The sequence below is a fragment of the Agelaius tricolor genome, unplaced genomic scaffold (assembly GCF_023055355.1).
Source record: "Agelaius tricolor isolate 1412-34295 unplaced genomic scaffold, bAgeTri1.0.p SCAF_4, whole genome shotgun sequence".
Taxonomy (NCBI): Eukaryota; Metazoa; Chordata; class Aves; order Passeriformes; family Icteridae; genus Agelaius; species Agelaius tricolor.
The window spans coordinates 45,488,090-45,509,106 of record NW_027269264.1 but is presented as its reverse complement, the minus strand read 5'-3'; the positions used below and the strand labels follow the sequence as shown (position 1 = coordinate 45,509,106).

The 21,017-nt window shown below is 38.0% G+C and overlaps 1 protein-coding gene across 2 annotated transcripts in view; it reads right to left on the bottom strand.

Annotated features, from left to right (window-relative positions):
• Nucleotides 1-21,017, bottom strand: part of FYB1 (FYN binding protein 1) — a 43,870-nt gene that overhangs the window by 11,102 nt on the left and 11,751 nt on the right. For both annotated transcript variants that reach the window (XM_071425502.1, XM_071425503.1), the window contains exons 3-9: nt 12,615-12,789; nt 10,932-10,981; nt 9,757-9,776; nt 8,927-8,973; nt 7,448-7,565; nt 5,049-5,205; nt 2,164-2,308 (exon numbers count right to left, since the gene is read on the bottom strand). In XM_071425502.1, the coding sequence (XP_071281603.1) occupies nt 2,164-2,308; nt 5,049-5,205; nt 7,448-7,565; nt 8,927-8,973; nt 9,757-9,776; nt 10,932-10,981; nt 12,615-12,789 (712 nt within the window). The remainder of the gene's footprint in view (nt 1-2,163; nt 2,309-5,048; nt 5,206-7,447; nt 7,566-8,926; nt 8,974-9,756; nt 9,777-10,931; nt 10,982-12,614; nt 12,790-21,017) is intronic.

Sequence of the window (21,017 nt, the reverse complement as noted above, 5' to 3'; positions counted from 1 at the left end):
AAAATATTCAGAATGTATTTCATATTTCTGTTGATATCTTAAAATTAAAGTATGAACTATGCCTTTCAATCATAGGATAATGTGTGTTGGAGGGGATCTCAGGAGATCATGTAGTCAGACCTGATGGGAATAAAAATATAATCTGACTAAGCACTTCAGAGCAGATCCAGACCCTTTAGATTCATTTCTTATGAGGTGATCTTCTTGAAATGAAATGGTAAACAAGTTAATTTATTGCTCAACTAGCTGCTTTCACTGGGTATAAGTGTATGTTTCTAACAATATGGAAGGAGTCCATATTAGCCCAACAGTCTAACAGTAGTTGAAAAAAGCCTGAGAGGTTCATAGTAGCTGAGATTATTTCCAGGTCAAAACCTTACCTAAAATTATACGTCAAAACAAGGTACTTGTTAAACTCTTGTGCCAAGAAATACTGAAATACAACACCCCTAGTCACTTATTAATTTTGGAATATTAGCAATACTACTGATAATGAGATAATACTATTTGGTTAGGAGCTTTTTTTTGGAATGGCATTCTTCCAGTGGTTTCAAAACATATTGATATATGTCATATATATCTTGCTCATGAACTGAACAGAGAGTGCTATTAATCACTAGAGAAGAAAAAAATGTCAAAATACAGCTTAAAGGATTTAATGAATCTAGGCCAATCATTAATCCTTTGAAGCTCTTTGGAATACACTGTTATTTTAGTAAGCAAACAGTGCAATTGTTTGCTTTTGAATGCAATGCATTTTCTAAATTCCTTGCATTGAGATGACTAATTGTAATGCTTGTCCTACTGAAAAGGATTGGCCAAGGATACCTCTGCAATGAAGTAACTAATGCTGAAATTACCTGAAACCTAGAACAACTAACATGGCTCTCATGGCTAGGTCATGATGCTATGAGACCAATGTGCTGGGAGGAAAACTGATACTGAGCAACCTGGAAAAACATCACACACAAAGCTACACTGGTTGCATGAAAAATCCCAGCCTGAAGGCAGACTTTTCCACGTGCTGCTGCTGGAGCTCATGGGGATGTTCTATGCCAGCCAGCTGCAGTCCTTTTATTCCAGGCAGGCCTCTAAGCTAAGGAGCCTCATGGGAAGCAGTAAGAGCAGGTGTAATGGCTGAGTGCTTCAAGATGGTTGTCCTACATATTGAAATCCTTTACAGCCATATGCAGATCTCTTATCTGAATCCCAGGCTCTGTTTCTGCATATCAGGACATTTAATGGAGAAGGGGTTGTTAAATCACATGTAAGCAGCAAAATTTCCTGTGAGGTCTAGCAACATAATTACCACTGTCATGCTAGGCTGTGTGATAGCAATGAGTCTTGCAACAAGACCACTAGGGTATTTCCCTGCCAGCAGGTCTGATCTGCTGCTGGGTATGTCACTTCTCTAGCTGCAGATCTTTTTGACAGGAAATAGATGACACATTGTAGTAGAGAATCTGCAGTGTAGCATTTCACTGCAAATGCATGGAGACTGTTCCATAGAGAAGAAGCTTCCAATGAAGCAAAAAAAAAAGTGTAACTTCTTCCCATCTCATGCAATTTGAGAGGCCTTGTTTTCAGGGTTAAATTCATAAGCTGCACTCTCTTCTGAAGGGTTACCCTAGACAGGATTTCAGAGGTCCCTTCTCATCAAAACGAAAGGGGTAGTAGGAGTTAAAGACTCATGCTAAGGCTCATGAGGGCAATGAAGGTGATCAGGAGTTCCCTGGTGCAGTGAGTGTTCCCATTGCTTTTAGAGTCTTTTAGTCGTGCATCTTAGAAAAGGGAGCATGTGGCTCCAAAAAGACAGAGCAAGTAAAGAGATGGAGGGAAGAGAATTGACTTCCTGCAGATGATTTGTAATCCTGTGTGGTTTGCACTTTTTTCTCCTTTGGATTTCCATGAAGTAGCTCCTATTTCAACAGAATGGGGTCCTCCTAAGTATGAGTGCTTAGAGATGCTGGATTCCAGAATTCATTTAAACTTCTCTGACCACATATGAGCTACTCTGTCTGAATAGCTACATATAATAGCTACACATTTCTTATATAAGTGGCTGTTTTGTGACAAGAGCTGGGTTTGTTGTTGGAAAACTTCCCCTGTCTAGGCTGACCCAGGTGAATCACTTGTCTCATTTCATGCATTCCTTATACATACCTGCTAGTACTGTCCTGCTCTCCAACATCATCATATGTTTCTTGGTCACTCTCTGTATGTTTCACAGCAGCTCTGGTAGATGGTTTTTGCTTTCTTTTTAAAGAATCATAATCAATCTCCACCATGGTTGTTTTAATGTATCCATCTAAATAAATGAAACCATGCAGTTTGAGGGTCATGATAAAGGCATGATTTTAACAAGAGGTTCAGAATCAGTGACTGAATTGTTTTTTACAATTTTTGAAAACTTTCAAAGAAATGTCTCATTCCAAGCAGCCTCATCTATCAACACAAATACAAATATCAAAATATCAGATCTATCTCAGATCCCTATGTTAAGCCCTCTTCAGCTGATGTTTAGTTCACTTACTTGCTTCTCAGCTACAGCAGAAGAATTTTCTTGCAGGAATCATGGGGCAGACTCCTTTTCTCAGCTGGCTTTGGGACCACTTGTGGCAGGACATCTGCCCCCCCTGACCACCACAGAGAGTTGGTGCATAAAGAGAGATAACCTGGCCTGAAAGACTCAGCAAGGGGGCGTCTGGCACCAAAAGGGCTCAGGCCTCAGCTAAGAATCAACATTTTAGTATGAAGATGTGGTGTGGGAAGAGATAAAAGAAATATTCTTGACTAAGAAACCCTGTTCTACAAACTATAAAAGACACACATGAGTTATTGCAGAGGCAATAACTCTATACACACCCTGAAACTGTGGAAGACCTCTCCCGGGAGTCTGGACACATGGTTACTTCCCTGGGGATTGAAGGAAAGGATCTCCATGTGTGCCCCACCAACAATGGGATGATAAGATACATTGAATCTTAAGTTATATTATTTCTTCACCAGCTGTAACATTGATAGGTGCCTTTAACCTCATGCTGTATTTACCTACTAGAAGTCTTTTTTTGTCCTTATTCCTGTGTAGTATTAGTTTGGTTTAATTCTTGTCTGTTAGCTTTACATCTATTAAATAAATAAGCCATTCTATAATAGACCAAATCAGCCATTGTTAAAGAACAGGCAAATGAGAATGGGTTTTGGGGTGCTGGCCACCTCAATAAAGCTACTGCCTGCTGCCAAAGGCCTGGGCAAAAGGCAAGGATTTATCTAAACCCCCACAACCATTCATAACACCACTGCAGTCTTGTGGCATATTTTAGGCCAGTCCATGGCATCAAGGTCCTGACAGGTCATTAGGAGGATCATGTACATTGACATTTCTTCGGATTGGCAGATGCACTATAGCTGCATTGACCAGAGCAGTTGACCTGACACGAGGATCTCTGTCTCTCCTGAGGGTAATTTTTGACAGGTATAGTGCCTGTGCAGAAGAGTGCACAAATTGATTTCTCCCAGGTGAAAAATTCTCATGCATTTTTTTTGAGAATGGAAAATTCCCCACTCTCCTTCTTCTGAGTGAATGCAGTTTTTAGTGTGTTTCCTCTCAAAGAGGAAGGCATTGATCTTTCTTCTTACTTAAATGATAAGAACTGTTTTTCTTCTTTTGTTTGGTCTTCACCAAACAAGAACTGGCCTGTGAACATGGAAGGCTGAAGCATTGGTGTAAAAAATTGGTCTGCATTATTGAAACTTTTCAAAGAGAAGCCTTGTACAGCTTTTAAGTTTTGCTAATGCAAGAATTAATTCATGAAAAGTAAATTAAGTAATGGACTGCACATGCACTAGAAAATATCCTTCTCCCAACTCTCACCAACTGTGTACAAAATGATTAATGTAATTGACTTATTTTCACAACTTCAAAGTTTGGTGGAAAAGCTGTCATTGGAACTTGCCTCTTGAGATCATCTTGGCCAATCTCTTTAAACAAACATGATTCTCCATTAGAGCAAGTTGGCAAGGACTGTGTCCTGTCAGGTTTTGAAGATCTCCACAGATGGAGACTCCACCACCTCTCTGAGCAACATTTTCCCTTGCTTGGTCACTCTCACAGTAAAAAAAGTGTTTTCTGCTGTTCACATAGAACCCTTGTATTTCAGTATGTGCCTGTTGCCTCTTGCAAAGTCACTAGGTAACTGGAAAGAGCCTGGCTCCATTTTCTTTACATCCTCCCACCAGGTATTTATGAACAATTATAAGATACCCCTTAATTTTCCTTTCAGCAGGCCCAGGTCTCTCAGGTTCTCTTTGCATGAAAGACACTCAGTTCCTTACTATCTGTATATATCTATCACTACAAGCTGCTCAGCTGGTATCATCTACAATTTTGTAGAACTCTGTTCTCTATGTGTGAACTGTCTTACTATTTTATTGGCATTTTAGTTCCCCTAAAGATCAAGCAAATGCTTTTAATAATTCTGTTTGATTCTATGGATCAACCTTTTATAACCCAGGAGCCAGATCATCAACCTCTTTATTCTCAAAGATCCACTGATGGTAATTACACCTTAATAAGGGAAGCATTTAGGATTTTAGAGAAAACAAAACCTGGAAGTCAGTTAGAAACTTTCCATAGGAATAGGAACAAGAAAAACACTTAAAACAGGTCCTTATATTCTCTAATTCTATTTTAAGAACACTATGTTACGTTTAATACAAAGACATGAAAAACCACAATACTTGTTACTTGCAGGGAGCAGAGTTCTGATGCTATTTGAAGGCTGCTGACAGGGAATTCACCCTCAGTATGTCAGTGAAGGTCCCAGCATACTGATCCTAACTTATTCCAGTGCCTATAGGTGTTACACTATGTTGTGCAATAACTCTCTGCTATGAACTAGCTGAAGATGGAAGGGTGACTTGGGGTAATTATTTACTTTGGTGGCCAGTGACTCAGACATGGTAGGGCTAGTCCTTGGTGTAATGCTCACATGTTTGCTGTCATGTAGTGAAAATATTCAGGAGCACAGTGAAGAAAGAGAACTCACAGCATCCTTTTATCCTGCCCAGCCACTTTCCTTCTGGGTTGTCTGTGAGGCGAATGATTTCAATCTTATCCCCCTGTTTGACAGTCAGTTCATTCCTCCCTCCCTTGTGGTCAACGCAAGCTCGTGCCTGATGAAGGACTTCAATGGGCCCTGTTAACTGAAGAAGAAACAGAAGGTATTACAGGTGGGGAAAAATCGAGTTCTTTCCCAGACATTCAGAAAAAGTAGTAAAAAATAATGATAATGATGGTTATTTGTTTCATTGGCATTTAAAGTACTGTTGTCAAATAAACAGAAGGGCTTCCTCCTGCTTGAATTACATAGTTTAAATTAAAAACCAGAGATTAAAGGAGAGGGGAGAAACATGGCAATAGAGCAATTGAAGAACTCATTGGCAAAATCACAGAAATACTAAGATTAAAATCAACAAATTAGCCTATGACACCTTTTATGAGTTCACAAAACAGATGCATTGAATTCCAATGGGTGTCTCCATTTATTTCCAGCAGAACGACTCATAGAATCATAGAATCTTTTAGGTTGGAAAAGACCTCTAAGATCACTGAGCTCTACCATTAGCCTAACACTGCCAAGTTCAACGAAACCATGTCCCTAAGCACTACATCTACAGATGTTCTAAATACCTCTATGGACAGAGATTCTACCACTTCACCGGGCACCTCTTCCAATCCTTTGCAACCCTTTTCATGAAGAAATTTTTCCTAATATTTAAACAAAACATTCCCTGTAACAACTTGAGGCCATTTGCTCTTTTCCTATCCCTTGTTACTTGGGAGAAGACACTGATGCCCACTTGGCTACAACTCCCTGTCAGGCAGTTGTAGAGAGTGAGAAGATCCCCCCTGAACCACCTTTTCTTCAAGCTAAACATGCCCAGCTCCCTCAGCTGCTCCTCACAGGACTCGTGCTTGAGACCCTTGATCAGCTCTGTCGCCCTTCTTTGGACTCACTCCAGCATCTCAGCGTCTTTCTTGGAGTAAGGGGCCAAAACTGGATGTGGGATTCAAGGTGCAGCCTCACCAGTGCCAAGTACAGGGGACAATCAGACAATCCCTGATCCTGCTGGCCACACCATTCCTAATACAAGTCATATGAGTAAATATTCATTAACATTAATGCCAATGAATCTGTCACATAATGCTTTGTGTTTACCATGCTACTCTATAAATGATCTTGCAAGTACTCACAAGAGATGTTTACTGATGTCCAGGATTCACTTTGTGAGGTCTTTACATTATGTTATGAAAAAGCCATTTTAGGATTTTGTATTCGTGACTTTAAGATATGTATTTTAGAGGCATAGTGCTCTTGTCAATTATAGACTAACTCTGGAATATCTATCCTGTATAAGTGGCCAATAAATGGGAAAGAAAATGTGCATTAAAATATATTTGTTTAAGAATAATAAAATACCTTAATGGTTGCAGGAGCACAAGCTAAAAGCTTTCTGTGCACTAATGCCTACACCTCTTGTGACTGGTCTAAAAAATAGACTTGGTACCCAATAAACACCAGCTAACTCATTATTATTAACTATGTGTACCTTTAATATTTGCTTCTTAACTCATGTCAGGCTCTCCACAGCAGGCCTTGATGTGAACCATGATGGCTTTATGTGTTATGTGAGCATAACAGGAAGAAAAACAAAGCTGCCCACTGTGTACAGTGACTGAAAGTAGCAGAATGGAGAATTGTGAATGGGCATCAGTTAAGAAAAACTGACTGGCAGACTTGTAAACTGTGAGAGCATGCTGACCACCAGCTATGCAAAAATGATTTAAAACAGAAAGAATTGTCTCATCAATTTAGCCCCAGAGAATGACTGTAGCTCTCCTATACAAGTCTGATTTTCCTCCTCCTCATTTAGGCTGGAATTTACTGTAAGTTCCTTTCTACCAAGGCAAAGGTAATGTGTTGCAATACAATTTTGAAATCTTTAAAGGGCTAAATACTTCTGTATCTGACTACAGTGAAGCAAATAACACTATGTGTATGGGATTCAATTCCCACTTTTATTAAGTGCTTTTGATGCTATTTTAATGAAATTAGAAATAATAAATTCTAGTAATAAATCATTAGAAACAGAAAAGTGAAAACAGATGATTTTAAGGCTTTCTTACATAGAAAAAAGGTGAGAAAGTAATTTAATGAAAACTGTAAGCAAACAGTCTTTGCCATCCATCAGTGCAGAGCTTGCATTCAAACATATGCCAAACAAAAAAGGTAGCTTAAACCCTTACTCAGAATTTATGCAGGTGTTTGAACTACCTACCATAACAAATAGTTTCGTAGCCAGGTGAAAAGTCTATTTTGAACTCGACAATGCTAAATAATGCTGCTTGCATACCTTTGTCCACATTACCAAATAAAAAGCTTACTTTGAACTTTTTCCTCAATTCATGCTCTTTCTTTTCTTTTTCCTTTTGTTCTTTCTTCTCTTGGTCCATTCTTCTCTTATCCTCTTTGTCCCACTTCTTCTCTTTTCCCCTTGATGATCTGAAAGAGCATTGCCAGGACAGAATGTGTGAAGAAAATCTTCCTTAGAGCTACCTTACCCAAGGCTGGCAAAGAACTGCTAGTGATGACTTCTGCAAGTGAAATCAAAGCTACAGATTCTAAACCATAATGCAGCTGCAACAGATAGAGTAAGCAGCCCTTTACTACATTTGTAAGTTACAGTGTCTGCCCTCATGAGGGCAACACACCAGACAAGGTTATCTGCCTCCACATGTGGTGTGTGTCCAAATGTCTCTGAGATAATTTTGTTAAGCATGCTTGTGAACTGGCAGCAGTCTAGGTGTTGTACTGGATGCAGCTATTAAATATTTACCCAGGCCACCAGTGGTTGATGCAGGCTGAACTGAAGCCTGAGATGCCACTGACAGTGTTTTTAAAATTGAGTGCAGCTGATTCCAGCAGTCTGCACAATGAGTCAGTTCTTCTGCACTCATTTTTTCACACCAGGGTACACTCACTACTGTGCCTTGGGTACTGGAAGGTACTGGGGTTTGGGAACTTGGGATGGAATTAGGCCTACATCTCCTGCTCTTGCCATTTGGCTGGAAGACCTGTGTTTTAGAAATTCTATGGAGCTGCTCAAGTGAAACTCCCCGTTTTTTTCCCCCAATACTTTTGCTAGACAGGTCGGCTCAAATTGCTAAAAAAGTGTCTAAAATGAGGATCACTTAGGCTATAAATCAAAGGGGATTCAACAATAAATTCTTGCTGAAAATTGTTGTACATCTGAAATATTCTACACCAATTACTTATTCAGAGGGAATTAGAGTTTTTCTTTGGCTATTGTAACACTGTAAATCCCATAGATTTAGACATTGCTGGGGTAGAGAGAGTCATCAAAGGAAAGGTCTAAATAGAGGAAGAATCAGCAGAGCTTGTATTCTGTCTCTGTAGCTATACTAGTTGACCCAGGCAACCAAAATTGTCAACTCAGCCTCTCACAGGAGTTCTAAGAATATTTATCTGAAAAGCAATTTAAAAACCCCACCACAAAAGACCTATCTGGGACCATAATACCTTGGGGCTGAGCTTATTTTTCCTCCTAGGCTATAATTCCAACCAGTGGTTCAGACATACTCCTTAGATCAGAAATCAGAGCTCTGTTACCTTGATCACAGTGACTGCATTATTTAATTGCAGGAGTTCTGCCACACCAGGGCATGGCAGGTCTAACAGGGAAAGAACCTGTGAAGAGACAGACTTTCTCCAGGTGAAATGAATGAAGACAGTAATCCCTGGCAGGGCCTGCAGCAGAATGGCACTTTTATATGAGATGAAATACACCTATTAGAAAAGATAGTAATAAAGGTACAAGAGGTCATAGAGTTTTGAATCACTACCTGATGTCATGAATGTCTTCATACATCTCTCCATCACTTTCTTGACCCTATAAAAGAGAATCTATTTTCAATGGTCTAAGTACAGTTGAATAGACATGAAGAAACTTGGTCTGCATACAAGCTATATAAAAACCATTTATAGCAAAATGCAAATACCTTTATTCTTCCCCAAACAAGTTACTCCATTATTCAAACACACTATTCATTTATTTCTGCTATTTTCTTTACAATATCATACCTATGAAGCCTTGGATTGTTAGAATCACCGAAGCACATTGCTTAATCCAAAGTTTTAACTGCAAAGTGTGTTCTGTAAAGTCTTAATCATTGCTGATGATTGGACTGCCATGATGAAGGTGTCAGGGTTAGCCCTTTTTAAACTGGAATGCTAAGGATCTAAATGGGACTCAGATTAGGGTCTAAGAGATTGCCTTAATTCTTATATAGCCAGGTGCTTGAACATACTGATAAAAATCTGTGATTAGCTGAAATATTAACTGAAATATTCTATTACCAGAATGGACCTCAACCATTCTTTCTATTATTTCTGGAAAATTCCAGTGAAATGAAAGGTCAGTGATAAGAAGTAGTTTTCCATTTTCTTTTTTTTAATCAATTTTTGGGTCTAGCCAGCTTTGATAATTTGTTCCAGTTTACTCTGCTTCTCTCTGATTTTATTTCTATCCTTCACAACAAATAATTGCTTCTACAGCTTACTGTGAATACACTGGATTAAATCTGCAAGTAATTGTCTAATGTGTGGAAGAAGTTTCACTGAACTTGTAAGTTTTTGCTAAAAAGATAGGTTTATGTTGCTGTATAGTACTTACCCTCTGTGTATTTCCATGACCTAAAGGAACAAAATAAGACCAGGATATTTATTTATTTTTCTTGTACAGAAAACAATTCATTCTAGCATTAACTATTTAAAACTGCCTATAACATCAGTGATATTAACTATGAACTTTTATTATGCAAACTCCTGTTTTTGATGAAGGTATGAATGCAAAATTCAGTTTTTCTAGATTGCTTTCACAGAACATTGCAAACTAAAAATATTTACAAACAGCATATTTCACATGTATTTTAAAAGTGGAAAATTTGTTTTAAAAAAACTTTAATGATGTTAGTGAATTTACCTATGTTATTTGTTTACAAAATCACTACTTTTATGATTGCCAAAAACCTAATAAATCCAAAGAGACCTCAAAGAAATTGCTTGCACCAGCCCAACAGCTGAACAAGTATGACAAAGGCTCTTTTCCTAAGCCAGCCTCTGCCCTGGGCAGCAGGAAAAGATATTCTGTGAATCTCCTGATTCCTCCTTACTCTGCAGGCAGGTGGGTAAGGAAAGCTGTGCTCCAGCTGCACAGCCTGCAGTGCTGTGAGTCTGGATGGCTAACACACTAAATGATGCACAGTGTGCCTGGCACAGACCAAGTGCCACCAAGGAGGGGTCAGAAGGCAGATGGGCATTCTTTGTGTCACAATCTGCTTGTCTGCTGCTCCTCGTACAACTCACTGCCTCTCACGCCCTCAGACCACAAAGTGACAGTAAAATCACAGTCAACCCATCTTTTTTTTTTTTTTTTTTTAATCAAGTATTAAAACAGTGCCTCCTTCACTAGACCACACAACGTCAGCTCTGAAAGAGCAGCATTCATTTTCGGTCAGGTTTGAAAATCTGGTGATTTATAGTCCCAGCATATTTCTAACCAAGCAAAAACAAAAAGAAAGATAAAAAGAAGAAAAAATAGAAGAAGAGAATAAGGGGGTGGGAAGAAAGAAATTTAGTGCAGTTTCTGAGAGTCTATCATATTAATCACAGAACAGTAGATCCAGTAGTGTTATGAGACAACCATCTTCATAAAGTGGCAGAACCAGTATAATTAGTAAACAAATCACTCTTGAATACAACAAACTTTTCTTTATCTTATAAACACAACATGCTTAAATCCTCTCACAGTAGCCATTAATTAAAATGTATAAAATGTATGCATCTTACCCTGTGAAACAAATTCAACGTCATCATAATTTTCTTCATTTTCTAGGTTTCTGTAAATATGAAAAGGTAAACATGTGAATCCTATGAAGATGGTTTTATGACTATATTTTCATTAACCATTTTTCTGGTGCTTTTTATTATCTATTTTATACAAAACAGAACAGTCTATTGAGCCCCATATCCTACTTAAGTACACACAAGATTTTCTAAAGTGTTCTCTCTGACTGTGACTCAGTGTTTCAGGTGGGGCTATCTTGATCTAGAGTAAAAAACATCAAAGTGAGCCAAAGGCACTCAGAGAGAGTGTGGTATGAAAAATATCATAAGCAGATGGGCTGACTGAATGGAAAGAATCTGTTGGGATTTTTAACCATTTTTGCAGACTTCTTACAGTGCAAAAGTACAATTTCAAACTTTTTCTCAATGCTAAATATAGCTCTGAGACTTTGACTTGTTGGACTTAAAGTCTCAACAAGGGACAAGAGAAACGGTGTAAAGGTTAGGCCAGGTAAAATGTCACCAGAGCTCTCAGATTTAAAATGTTGTTCAAATTAGAAAAATGGGAAATTGAATTGAGAATATAACTAATAATATCAGAGACATTTAACTTCGTAATGCTTTTTAACAGCAGAAAGAAAACAAGGGCTGACAGTTATCATCAAAGAAGTGTAATCAAAAAAAGGACTTGAAAGCAGAATGGGATGTTCTAAAACTGGCTTGATGGGGAAAGCATGGAGACAGGCGAAAGCAAAAGTGTCAGCATCCAGGCACAAATTTTCAAAAGAGAGGAGAATTTACAGGGCACACAGGAATGAGAGAGCAGACAGGGCATCTGGAGGTACATTTAAAAAGTGTCTGATGTCAAACTTGGCTGCTATGCCTGGGTAAAGAGGAGGATGCCCAGCATGGCTGCTGCAGGTACTGCGGCTGAGAGGCAGGACTGATGCTGTCACACAGCGCTGAGCTGGACACGCCTCCCTCCCTCCTCCTGCCTGCTGGCTGATGTTCTTTGCAGTACCTGCTGGCCAGGAAGCAGCTCATGATTCAGGCTCAGCTTGACTCTGGTCAGTTTTGATGCTGGACTCAAGTACTTACAACTCTGTCAGCAGAGGTTCCACAGCTGTACGCAGCTCTTCAAAGAAGGATAAAGAAAGGAGCCTCATAACAACAGAGGCTTCTCAGGGTTATCACACAAGGCCAAGTCACAGCCTCAGTGCAGTTTCACAACCAGTGCTGAGCTCAGTTCCTCCAGGTTGCAAAGTTGCTTCCTGGGGTATTGGCTCATAGACCTGACCCTCCTCACTCTCTTTGCCCAGAAAAATTCAGGGAAAACCTTAAGCTATTGAGGACACTGATTTTCTATCAGTGTTTAAAGTTTTTGGATTGTTCTGGAGTAAAAAACCAGTCTGTTCCCTTCCCCTAGCCTCAACAACCGAGGACAAGAACAAATTGTTGTTATACACAAGACAATTCAGGGAAACAACTGAATATTTGGAGGGTTGAAACTAATACAAAAAGCTAATTCTAAACATGCCAGGTACAGGGTGGGATAAAAAAAGTAGTGTGAGACACCACTCTCTCAGAAACCTGGAACACACGCAGCCTTCGACTGCTGTGCCAGGAGGAAAGTGGTAGGCAGAGAAAGGTGAGAAAATAAAGATCTTGTGGCTTATGTTCACTCACATTGTTTCAGAGCTGGGCTTGATGTTTCTGGGAGGCAGACTGGGAGCTGCTGGCACCTGCAGGGATGGGTGAAAGGCTGGTGGAGGAGGTGGCACAGCGGCATGTGATGGAGGTATCGGTGGGGCAAGTGCTGCTGAGGAAAGTGTTTTCTGTTTCAAACCTTCATTTTTAGGACCTGAAATATAGCAGAACAGAATGAATTTATCAAGCAAACATCTGAGGAAGGAACTTGGCTGCGTTTCATGAAGTTTTCAGGTAAGATATCAGTACTGCAAACACCCTAGACAAAGTATATTTTGTTGAACCTGCTCCAGATATTTTTGTTGCATTATCTTATCACACTAGAGAGGAGGAGACTCTGCATTCAAAAATGTTCTCCCTGTACAAGGACACAAAAACGTCTTTGCCAGGACATGAACTAGACACAAAAACAGCACAGTTCACCCAATATATTAATACCTGTGTTTCAAAACTAAATTATAATTTAATTCCACAATTTGCTTAAAAGACAAGCTGCAAGGTTTCATATGAGCACTGATATAGTCTTGCTGACTTTTTTTTGCTCCAAGAAAGAGTTTTAAGGGAAGGGATGAGAGACAAAAACATATTTTGGCCTTTACTAAGAGAGGTACAGGTCTCTGAACATCTTCAAATACATTTTTAATATAAGTTGTAGAAAGTCTAGACTTTTCTAGCAAGCTCAGATTAGAAAAGTGGAAAAGCTGCACAGAAAGCTACACCCTCAGCAGACAGGTGCTCAAAAACTAATGGTGCTTTGCACTAGGCACAGAAGCCACAATTACATGAGTGAGCTGGTATGCATGTGTGCTGTACTGGATTCATGCTCCCTGCACAAACCACAACCAAACCATAGCAACCACTGCTCTGAGGGTTGATTTTGAGAGAAATCATTCTACACTGGCAAATTAAGTCAGAGTTTTGATGCTATGATGTTTTTGAAGTATGATATTTTTTTGGAAGTATTATTAGTGGATTAAAATCTAGCCAAATAGAACTGTCCCCAGCTGCATGGAGACAAATCCAGAAAAATCCAAGGAAAAGGAGAATAGTGGGAAAAAACAAATTCAGAGTTCTGTTAAAATCAGTTACAACTGAGAAGAAACCCCTCTGTCTTCTGGAGAATTTATTTAAGTTCACACCTGTGACAGATTAGAATCTTGTCAAGTAAAGGAAATGATAACCCCACTGAAAAAAAAGTGGCTCAAAACACGGAACAATAACAAATATTTACTAAAGTTTATTGGCAAGACTGAAAATTGCAAGAAGCTATTGAAAAAGAATTTTTAGCTTATTGGGTGTCTGGAATTCTGTCCTTGTGATAGACAGGAAAAGGGGAGTTGGTAACTTTAGGATGGACCTTTCCTTATCTCACATGGAAATCAAAGTGAAATTATAAAACCTTGACGGTTTTTCTCTGTACTACCATACAACTCAAAAAATTATGGATAAATATTTCTTCATGGATGCTTAGACCAACTTGTCAACATATATATGAACAATGGTGCATTTTAAACCTGTTAAGTTCCTCCATTACTTAAAACGGCAAAATACTGATAGTCCCAAAACGGATGATTACACAAGTGAATTCTTTTGTGGTTTGTGCATTAAGGAACATGCATATTACAAAAGAAGATCCTTACCATTTAAGATATGTCAAGATTAAATTTGTACCACTTATGTTTTTAACATTTTATTCAAAAATATAGCCCAAAATTAAAGTGAAATAATCCTTTCTTTTAGTATTGAGGAGGCTACAGAAGGGCCAGTGTGTGTCAGCTGGAGAGTACCCAAAGGAGAATAGTGAGAATGAGATCTAGAAAACATAAATTCCTGAATATATTGAACAAATGGTGGTGGTTTAGGGAAATGTGGTAAGATTGGGGTAGAACAAAATTAATACCTAAGTCTCTGGTAGCGAAGAAAGGATAATTTATATTTCCCCCCCTTCTTTTCCATAGTGAAGAGGCAGTAAGTAACATGCTTAAAAGCAAGCAACATTTGTTAGAAGGCACTTTCTAACAGTGAAAGTAGAATTTTCATGCTTTGAGGTCCATGTTGAAGAAGTAGGATAAATTTATGGCATGGATAAGTTTTAGTGCAGTCATTCTTACCCTGTACATTGGGATGGACATCAAAATAGTGACAAACAACTTCTTTATATCCTTTCCAATTCAACGCTGACATCCTTTTATTGCTGTCCTGTGTGTTACATCATATTTGAAATATTGAGATCAACAGCTGGAGCTATACTAAAGTAACATTTTGGCTAAAATGTGTCTTTCAGTTGTTTGAGGGGTGTTGACAATACAAAGAATACTACAGAGTTTTTGTAGTAGTACTTTAAGTTTGCTTACTATTAAAATCTGCATCTTATTGTTTTCTAAGTTCCTTGGGCTTCAGGTTCTTTTATTTTTACCTTTGCACACAAGGTCAAAAGCCTTTTTATCACAACTGTTTTATACCCAAAAGGTATTCACAGCACTGGAATTATTACATAACTCAGATGGTCTTTCCAGTGATTTTAAAAGACTCAACCTTTTAAATCTCAATCAAGGGTGCTTTTTTTTTTTTCTTTTTCTACCCCATGTAGCAATTATTTCATAGCTATTTCTGTTATCTCTCCAACCTTTCCAACACTGTAGAAAATCTGGCACTGGAATTCTACAGCGCATGCACTTGTCTGCCACATGTAGTGATGAAAATTGCAAGTCATTCTTCATCTGGCCATATGTCTACTGATTGCATCCAGGGGGTTTCAGTATTTTCTCCAATTGCCATCTCTCCTCCTGTTTTGGAAGAGCAGACTCCTGACTATTAAACTAATGTCCATGAGCAAAAATCTTTTATTCAAAAACTTTGTAATGATATGAAAATTCTTTAAGGGTAAAACTCCAAGAATCTAGAGTACAAGCTGATAACCCTTATGCATTATGCTCTTGTGTCTCATTTTAGTCCTTACCCAATTGTAGAGCTGCTTATAACTTGATTTTTTTCCTCCAAATCATTATACAATCTTGTTTCACAGGTATGGTTTACATTTCTTCATTATATATGTACAACTACATTTGAATAAAAGCAAATTTTGCTTAAATGAGCCAAGGTTACACCTCACTGTGCTCTTGTTGTATCTGAATATTTGCAGACTATATCTTAGCATTTAATTCTTAACAGTCTTTATTCATCTGCAGACTACAATTTCTCATTGCCCTAAAACTTCTTATAAAGATGAACCTATCTCCAGAATATGAATGTATCTCCAGATGAATTCTAGAGTCTAATCAAATAAAACAACCAGAAAGGAGTCTGTTTTTTGGTTTGGTTGTTTTGCTTTATTTTTTATTGTTGTTTTGTTTTGTTTTCCTGAAAGCCATGTTAATTGGTATTAATATTACTCTCAAATTTATTTTTGTGTTTTAATAGGGAATCCTATATGAGTTTTTCAGTGGTTGTATCTACGTTGTCCTAACAGAGTGTTGTCTATGTGCTCAACATGCATATGAACCTTTTGTCTTCATATTGTATTACTTCTTGTGATAAGTCCTTTGTAGGACTAAGGTAAAAATTCCTCCCAAGTCTCTGTGCATAATACTTCTTTCATCTGATGTCTGTTGAGAGCCAAATTCAGGCAATAGGAAAGTGAGCCAGGAAAGGACACCACATGCATTTTAGATTAAGAGCTTATTTTTAAGTATAAAGGCTGAACAACCTGTCCTTTTTAATTTTTGTAGTTTGTTATCATCTAACAGTAACATCATATTAATAGAAATACTGCTTTTTTAGTTCCTAACTATTGTAACTGACTCTTCTCTGGCTTCAGAGTTTTAATTACCTTAATTAATTACACTTATGACCGAGACTGATGTAGGTGTAAAATACTTTAATTCTAATACTAGAAATAGTGGAATGATTTAGGTAGGAAAGTGACACGCTGGAAAGCTGTTTCAAAAAAAGGCGAATAATCAAGCCTGCTGAGCCAAAGCTATGATAACATTCAATAGTGGATTTTTTTTCCTGTTTTAATGGAGCAGTTCTTTTTTTTTTTCCTTTTTTTAAATCTGGGACACTTGATACTAAAAAAACATGGAAAAGCTCCATGGAGGTAGTGAAACAGCAGTCAGCAGCAGACACTCAGATCAAGAAATTAAACTGAAACTACATCCTGGCTTCACATGCACCTTAAGCACTCTCATCACAATAAACAGTGTTGGGGTGGTCACTGTGTGGCAGCTTTGACAGCTAACACCTCAGTTTCCAAATAGCCTCTCCTCTCAGGACTCTCAGCTTTTTCATAAGTAGTGCTGCACTGAATAAACAGAGGCAGAAACGGAAGCTCTTCAAATAGAAACAAAAGAACAGAAGAAAAGGCACTGCAGAGAAACCTGTATAGAGAAACCTGCCATAAAAACTGTCCACAGAATGTCCCATTATGCTGCTGCTTGTGGCATTAAACTTCTTTAAACATGCCCAGATCCTCAGCACTTACAGTACAACTATGCACAGAACACTGCAAAAATCGATGTTGTGTTCTTGGAGAACCTCCTCAAACAGCTTTCATATGGGCACTGGCCAAAAGTTCACTTACATTCTTGGGAATGTTTGTTTATCGGGAAGTGAAGGACACTGAAGTTGTCTTGATGCAATACTTGTGACTTTGACCCTTGCCATTCTTGGCTTGTGAAAGGGAAACACTGATACATCTTTGGTATGATGTCTAGAGAAAGATCCCATCTTCCCTTCAGATACTCTTCTACAGCAGAAGAAATCAACCTGCATAAAAGAGCATAATTTCTATGCCTCTCCCATGTGAACTCAAAAGAGAAATTAGAAGTCCAGCTCTTCTGGAACTTGTGAATTCTGTCCTGAAGTATTCCTGAAGTATTCAGGACAGAATGAGAATGAGAAAAAGCCATTCTCACCCTATTAAAATCTTCAGTGCTGTCCCGAGATACTTCATCACTCTGTCCTGAGATGCTCATTCCACAAATATGTGGCAAAACGAAGGGAAGTCCAAGCACTGCTAAAGTCTGTAATGGAGCACACCCAGAACATGTATTACTTGGTGGGATGGGAATCTTGAGGGAACTAGTCCTTTGGTCAGAGATGGTTCTTTGTTTTTCAAAATTGTAAAATGAATTGGACTCATGTGCAAGGGTGATTTTGGCTCCAGTATTAATGAAACTTAACATGTCTCTATTTATTGCCTCCCTAAATACCAGGGTATCTCAGTGTTTGAGTGACAGATTGGCACACAGAAGACGGTAAACATCCAATTACCAACCTGAGCAGAATAGAAGCTGTCAAAGGGGAAAAAATCTTACATATTTTTTAGCACTCATACCTGCAGTTCTACATCCATCAGCTGAAGATACAAACCTGTCTGTTCAATCAAATCAGTATTGCAATAGAACGTGTTTATTTGGCACAAAGCTTTTAATTGGCAACAATGAAAAATAGTCATTTTGATAATCTCCCTTGAAGCAGGCAAATATCCTGTTTTAGCAGAGGGTGGTGCGGCTTCAACTATTCATATTTTTCTCACACTTGGCGGGACTGCAGCAGCAATGTATACCTGCTCCCAAAGCTGGCAGCACTTTAGAAATCCCAGTTAGCTCGAAACAGCTGTGTTGATCTTATCTGCAATACACTCTCTCGCAAATGCATTAGTCTGGCCTCCGGCCTCCAAATAGTCCAGACTTAACCACAAAGACTGAACTATTAATGATATTTAAGGTATCAGGCTGTAGCATCCTGCCTATCCACTGCCTCAATCCAGAAATTACTGGTCCAAGCCTGCATCCTAAATAAAACTGGAACTGAACAGCAATGCATAGCACTGTGTACATTCTATTTTGAGTGGTCTCATCATATCTGCTTCACCATAAGTAGACAGCATAAATACATATACATATGTAAGTAAGAAAATTCCTTCTATAACAATGCAGTCTCTTGCAACATGCAAGGCAAAAATGGATTATTGACTTTGCATTCTAAAAAAACCCCACCTTCTTTCTTTGGCCTTGAGTATGGCATTTGGTGAGATCTTATTGCCTTTGATCCCTGATGCAGTAAGCTCCTGGTCTGTTGCTGACTCCAGCTTTTAGTAATGTTAAAAAAAACCTGACAGTGAGCAGGTGCTACAAGGAAACTTCAAATATTCTGTGGGAAAAAATGCTTGTAATTTAAAAATTATTTGTGAATTTTTATAGTTTTCATCATAAAATGACTTCAGGATTTTTTAAGCAGTTACACATCAGAAAGTTTTTAAAAGAATATTTTTATAAAGCAAAATGTTTTTGAGCTACTCTGCAAACCCAACATGCTTTTCAGTTTTACTGCAAAGCACCTCACCACTTCTACATGCAAGATCTGGGTAGCCTTCTGGGTTTTACAGAGGGTTTGCTAAGAACCAGCAACAACATCTGCAGCAGCTGATCAGCCACTTCCTACTTCATCTGTAATGTGCAGAGAGCTGTGCTCTGCTCTGCTTCCCTAACCGCATTTTCGTTTAGATACAAGCCATGGTTTCAGGTTTTACTATTATGCTGCTTTGGAGCTGCTGAGAGTGAGCAGGTAAACTTACAAAAGAGCCGAAGCTCAGGGCTTTTGATTATGCTGTTGTGACACATACTGTAGCAACAAAGTTCAGTTGTGATACTGCTCACATCTTGAAAACAAAGAGCATGGAAAGTTTCTGGTTGTTGCTCTCCTCAAGTCCAGACCTTACTTTTAAAAATGCCTAGGTATAATCTTTTATGAGTTTTCCTTTCTTTTATTCTTCTCATCTCTCCTGATTTTCCTCCCAGTTAGGTGATAAAGCTTTTTTTTTTCTCCTGTGTGCAAACAAAATTACGTCCCAAAATGGTGGAATTTCAGACAAAGAGAAAAAAGGGGAAATGAAGACCTAGGTCTTTATCCTTTTTCAGATCATTTTGCTCATAGTTGTTCATAACATCATGAAAAAGATGATCAAAGCAGGTGGAGAATCTGTCCCTTTTAAAGCAAAACTTCTCATTGGTCTCAATTCAAAAATCTTTCCACAACAGATGCACAGACTACCTTAAGGATGTTTCACATAAGGTTTAACACTTATTCTAACACTTATATTCTCAAAAATATCATATAGTTGACATATTAAAAGTTGACATAATTCTAGATCCATACAAGGTTGGGGATTTTTCGCCTTCCATATATATAGAGACAAACAGATGAAGAATTTAGAGCACATGAAAGTGAGCATCTAAATTTACATTTAAGGTTGAGGACTGAAAAATATTAAGCATGCCCATAGTCTTACTCCAAAAAGAAGGCTCACAGTTTCACCCAAGTACTTCAGTATGTAAAAGTTTGCAGGACTGAGCCTCGTGGTGACTAAATATGAGGTTAGGTATTCCTAACCTCAAATTTAGGGGTCCAGCACACTTCTTCTACTGGGCAGTGCTGACTGGCATGAGAAAAGTGATTTCCAAATGCAGATGTGTTGGAAGTTATCATAGAGAGAAGACTGTACTTATCTAAAGAGGAACACAAAATTAAATCCAAACTGAACTGCAGTTGAAACTTTCCATTTGTCGGATAAAAAGCCTTAATGACTACTTCTGGTCCTACTAAAAATATAAACCTGAGTCAATTAATTTCATGTTGCATGGTATCATTTCTTTTGCAAGAAAAAAGAATAAAAATTGAAAAATTCAGAGATGGAGGACATATAAGACAGTAATAGTTTAAAAATAGTCTTTTGTAATTCATTTGTATTTGAAGGAGAAGGCAAAAGAAAATGCGCACAATGATGCAAAGGCAACTTTGTAAAGAAAATGTACTGGAAAAGTTTTCTTAAAATGTGACTATTTCCCAAACTAAAAAAAATGATGAAATTTTCAATGTGAAAAATAATTACATCATACATACCATGGTATATTAAAAATAATTTTCATTAAAAAATTCCCATGCAACAAAATCTTGCATTTGGATAGTGGAAGTTTGCAGATTTTCTCTTCAAAATTTGCAAACAAGGAGCACCATTGTTCAAAATGCACATATCTGAGGAAGGTTCAATTTCAAGAGGAAACCAATGACCTCAGGAATGTTCTTTACTAAAAGGAACCTTTTTGGATTAAAAAAAAAAAAAAGTTAAGATACAATTTCAAAATCTTCCTAACAGCTTTACTATGAAAGGCATGGGGGTTTTTTGTGTCTATTAATACTGAATATTTATTGCAACATTTAATATCAAAACTTTCAAGAATGACTGGAAGTTTTCCATATATGAACTATAATGAACTATGATTTTAATATATTTTCTATAATGAAATATATTAGTTTTCGCTGTATTATTACCCATGTAAGGCCACCAAATGATGGAGATTGATTAAGAACATTTCTCCC